The sequence below is a fragment of the Dioscorea cayenensis genome, chromosome 14, assembly GCF_009730915.1.
Source record: "Dioscorea cayenensis subsp. rotundata cultivar TDr96_F1 chromosome 14, TDr96_F1_v2_PseudoChromosome.rev07_lg8_w22 25.fasta, whole genome shotgun sequence".
NCBI lineage: Eukaryota > Viridiplantae > Streptophyta > Magnoliopsida > Dioscoreales > Dioscoreaceae > Dioscorea > Dioscorea cayenensis.
This window is the reverse complement of record NC_052484.1, coordinates 20,562,138-20,566,334: the sequence shown is the minus strand read 5'-3', so window position 1 is coordinate 20,566,334 and position 4,197 is coordinate 20,562,138. Positions and strand designations below refer to the sequence as shown.

Below are 4,197 nucleotides of genomic sequence, written 5' to 3'. Positions count from 1 at the left end.
CTTCCAATGCTTTGCTTTCCCATCAAACTGATAAACAGCATCCTTCTCTTTCCAACATGCACTCTCTTCATCTCCTTCATCATGACCTCTCTTGATTGCATTGTATTTAAAAACTCATGGTCCTTGTTTAACAAAAGAGAACAAGCATTGGAGGGAGAGATCACTCTTTCTCTTGCCTCCCATAATGCAAAGCTAAAAGACAAGCATAGCAGTGTGTTCAGTGTCACTGTCTTGGTAATTAAGACATGGATATCTGTGTTTTGATCATAGATATGCACTCCTCCAGTTACTGCTCCATCATTTACTAGTTCACAGTTGCTCACAGTTCTACACAAACTTGCCTAAACTTGCCTGTAAATGCCTTGCCATTATCCATGAGAAACAAGAGTGGTGCTAGCTCTTGGCTGACGGCGGTCAAACGTGCTTTCAGATCTCCTTCCAAAGATGACCATGAAGAAAAGGTCCCTTCTTTAACTCTCTCAATCTTTTGCTTTATATCTCTGTTTCTCAATGAAGTGTTTGCTTGGCAGAGGAGAGAGAAGAGGAGATGGACGTTCAGGAAGGCATCAACTTCAAGAGAAACACAAGGAGGAGCCAGTGCGGAGGAGAGGCATGCAATAGCACTGGCAGTAGCCACGGCGGCCACCGCGGAAGCGGCTGTGGCGACAGCTAAGGCAGCAGCGGAGGTTGTCCGGCTAGCGAGACCCGCAGCATCTGCTAGCTTTGTTAGAGAGAACTATGCCGCCATTGTTATTCAGACAGCCTTCAGAGGATATCTAGTAAGTAATCTTCATAAATAAATATATATATATATATATATCACATGTTGAGCTTGATTTAATGGTGTGTTGGTTTTGAAGGCGAGAAGAGCGTTGAAAGCACTGAGAGGGTTGGTGAAGCTGCAAGCTTTGGTGAGAGGGCACAACGTGAGAAAACAAGCGAAGATGACGCTGAGGTGCATGCAAGCGCTGGTGCGTGTTCAGGCGCGTGTGCGGGAAGAACGTCTTAGGCTGGTCGGGAGAGACGCCGACGAGGTCTCATCCTTTTGGGACTCTGCGTACGGTCAGGAAATGGCGGAGAGACGATCCATTGTAAGTGCACTTAGAGATTGAGACAGAGAGAGAGAGAGAAAGCTTCCAACTTTTTTCATTAACTCTATCTGGTTATTGTCAGCAATCCAGAGATGGAAGTAGCTTTGCCGATGATTGGGATGAACGCCCACATACGATTCAAGAGATCCAAGCTCTGCTGCAGAGCAGGAAGGAAGCGGTTATCCGAAGAGAACGAGATCTCTCTCATGCTTTTTCTCAGCAGGTTTGTACTCAATACTCAATATCGATCAAAACTTGGCTATTTTTTTTTTGTTTTATTGTTTATTTCTAAAAAAGATGAGATTTTTACAGTTATGGAAGCGAGTTGAGAGGAAGACGACGAGCAGTGAAGATGAAGACATGGCAGCGGCGTCAGAAGGAGAACAAAGGCCGAGGAGATGGCTGGACCGATGGGCGGCGTCGCGCGCGTCTTGCGATGGGAGACCGAACAGAGCTCGTAGCTCAATGATGGATCATAGAGACCCGATTAAGACGCTGGAGATTGATACCGGCCGGCCGTTCTCTTACACTACTCCGGCTAATCTCCGGCGAGTTCCACCTGCTTCGTCTCCTTTCCTGGCTCGTTCAGCAAGTCCTCGTCTTGTCGCCTCGCCACGAACTTCAGCCATGCCGAACTACATGGCGACGACGGAGTCCGCCAAGGCACGGACACGGTCACAGAGCGCGCCGAGACAGAGGCCAATGACGCCGGAGAGGGATCAAAGCGGCGCCACCGCAAAGAAGCGGCTTTCATTCCCGGAGGGGTACTGCCAAAGCTTGCGAAGCCCGAGCTTCAAGAGCGCAAGCGGAATGTCGGTGCTGGAACAGAGGTCAAATGCTTCATCGTCGTACGCAGATAGTTTGGCCGGAGAGATGTCTCCGGCGCCGTCTCCGGCGTTGGTGAAAGAGCTCCGGAGGTGGCTCCGGTGAGGCATGATTTGATCGAATTGGAATTTCTCGATGTTCTCGTGATAATTTTAGCAAAAAAAGAAAAAGTTAGTGTTGTTTGCTGCTTTCCTTCCTACTATTTGATAAGATTTCACATGCAAAAAGACACTTTTGCCTTTTTAGATTCCTCTCTTCCAATCAATTGTCTTATGGGTTTTATGGTAATTTCAAATTTAATTTATGATCCATTAACATGATAAGAGTGGTTTTACTTTTACATTGATGTTGTGATTTTAATGAGACAGCTTAATAGAATTAATAAAATCTTCAAAAATATATAAGGTTTTTTTTTTATTTGATAATATTTATATATATATTGATGATTTTGCAATGTGTGTTGTCAAGTCAGTCAGTTCAATGGTCCATATAAATTGCTATTGAAATGAAGATTTAAATTGTAAAAATAATCTGAATTACAGAATTCAAAAAATTAATTTTTTTTCCCTTCCAATTGGAAAGTATGGAAATTTTTCATATTTTTTTTGTCATCTAAAATAATTAAAAAAAGGTTAATTTAAACCTTAATAAACATTGCCATTTCTTTCCATTTGAAGTGGTTATACCAATCAGAATATTTGCTTATTATGCCTATAAAAAAAAATTTATAGAAGTTCTGTCTAAAGAAAGATTAACTTGTTTAATTGATTAATTTGGCAAAACAAAATTCATGCTCTTGAAAATTTGGCAAGTGAAAGTGCAATAAATTGCGGATAGTAACTTATATTTTCTTTGTTTAATTGATTAATTTGTGGATCATTTGTTCATTCGATGCAAAACCGCATGTCTAGAATTATTTTGATCAAATTCTTTAATTTTTAGTTGTTTTTTTCTACAAAAATTGTGGTTTTTGTGGAAATTCACTCGACCCCTTTTTTTTATGGAAAATTGAGGACCTTATTGAATCATCACTTAGGATATTTGACTAGCATGGAATGATTACATCTTTAATGATAAATATTTGTCTTTACTTAGTTATCATAAAGATTTGTCATATGCTTTTATGTAGATTCTCTGCAACAGTTGACAGAGATCGAAGTTTGAGTATTCACTGTTAATTAGAGCGAGTGCCACCTGTGATGAGGTTTTTACCCAGGATTTAGCCGGTTCAAGTTTTTTTTTTTACACCATGGCCTTTTCCAAGATTTTTTGTTTTCTTTATTGGTATCATTGTATTTTTTTATTTAATATAAGTGGTTTATCATTTTTAAAAAAAAATTATAAAATTATTAATATCTAAAATGAATTTGCAAAGCGAACCACAAGATGAAACTTCCATTTTTTTTCTTTTAACACAGAAAATTTACCTTTTTTCTGTATCATCTATCAAACAAAATAACACATTTGCTTATATTTCAGTTTTATCTCAATAAATTTGTGGTTTATCCACTTTTAATTCAAAAAACACATCTGAGAACCCTTAGTTTTTATAAACATTTTTTTATCATACATTTTGTAAATATAAATATATACAATAAACATCCACAAAAAATTATATTACAAACAAAACCAACATTCACTGCTCAATACGTAAATATAAATTTACAGTTAAGAAGAAACATACTAGAATTTGCAAAGTATTTCATTGTGAATGTGAGATACTAGCAGTAAACATCACTCAAGAAGATCCAGAAGGCACAGCCTTGTATTTAGGCATGCTCACATGGCAAACACAATATTGAGGAGTAAAATAACATTTCTTTTACTCTTTTATGAGTGATTCTGTGATCTTTGATGCATTAAAAAAGAACATAGATAAAACAATAGAATAAGACAATGAGCCTTATTCCTTTAAAAATCATGAAATCATTGAGCAATTTCCTGGAACCCTTCAATGCATTGACAAACATGTCCTAAACTCTTGTCCTACGTAATAAGGCCCACAACCCCCAAGTATACTTGAGTCCTGATACACTTATTGTCTCACCTCCAGCACTTAAGAAGGTCTAGATTCTCTCTGATAAATTTTATATAATGATGATGATGATTTTTTAAGGCATTGCTTAAGTATAAAAAACAAACTAAAGCAGTACTGAAATTTTAAGACAAGTGTGGCAACTAGCCAGTGCATTTGTCCAATTGTTTCTATTCTTCTTTCCTCTTCCAATAACTAAACTAACAACAAAACATCAAATGCTAGAAATTTGTTCACAGAACAACC

The 4,197-nt window shown here is 38.1% G+C and overlaps 1 protein-coding gene across 1 annotated transcript; it reads left to right on the top strand.

Moving 5' to 3' along the window:
* On the top strand, positions 1–2,256 carry LOC120275108 (protein IQ-DOMAIN 14-like). The gene is made up of 5 exons (XM_039281604.1): positions 1–461; positions 531–779; positions 861–1,091; positions 1,174–1,314; positions 1,404–2,256. The coding sequence occupies exons 1-5, from the start codon at positions 375–377 to the stop codon at positions 2,019–2,021; spliced, it is 1,326 nt and encodes a 441-aa protein (XP_039137538.1). The 5' UTR covers positions 1–374; the 3' UTR covers positions 2,022–2,256.
* Positions 2,257–4,197: the final 1,941 nt, after the last annotated feature.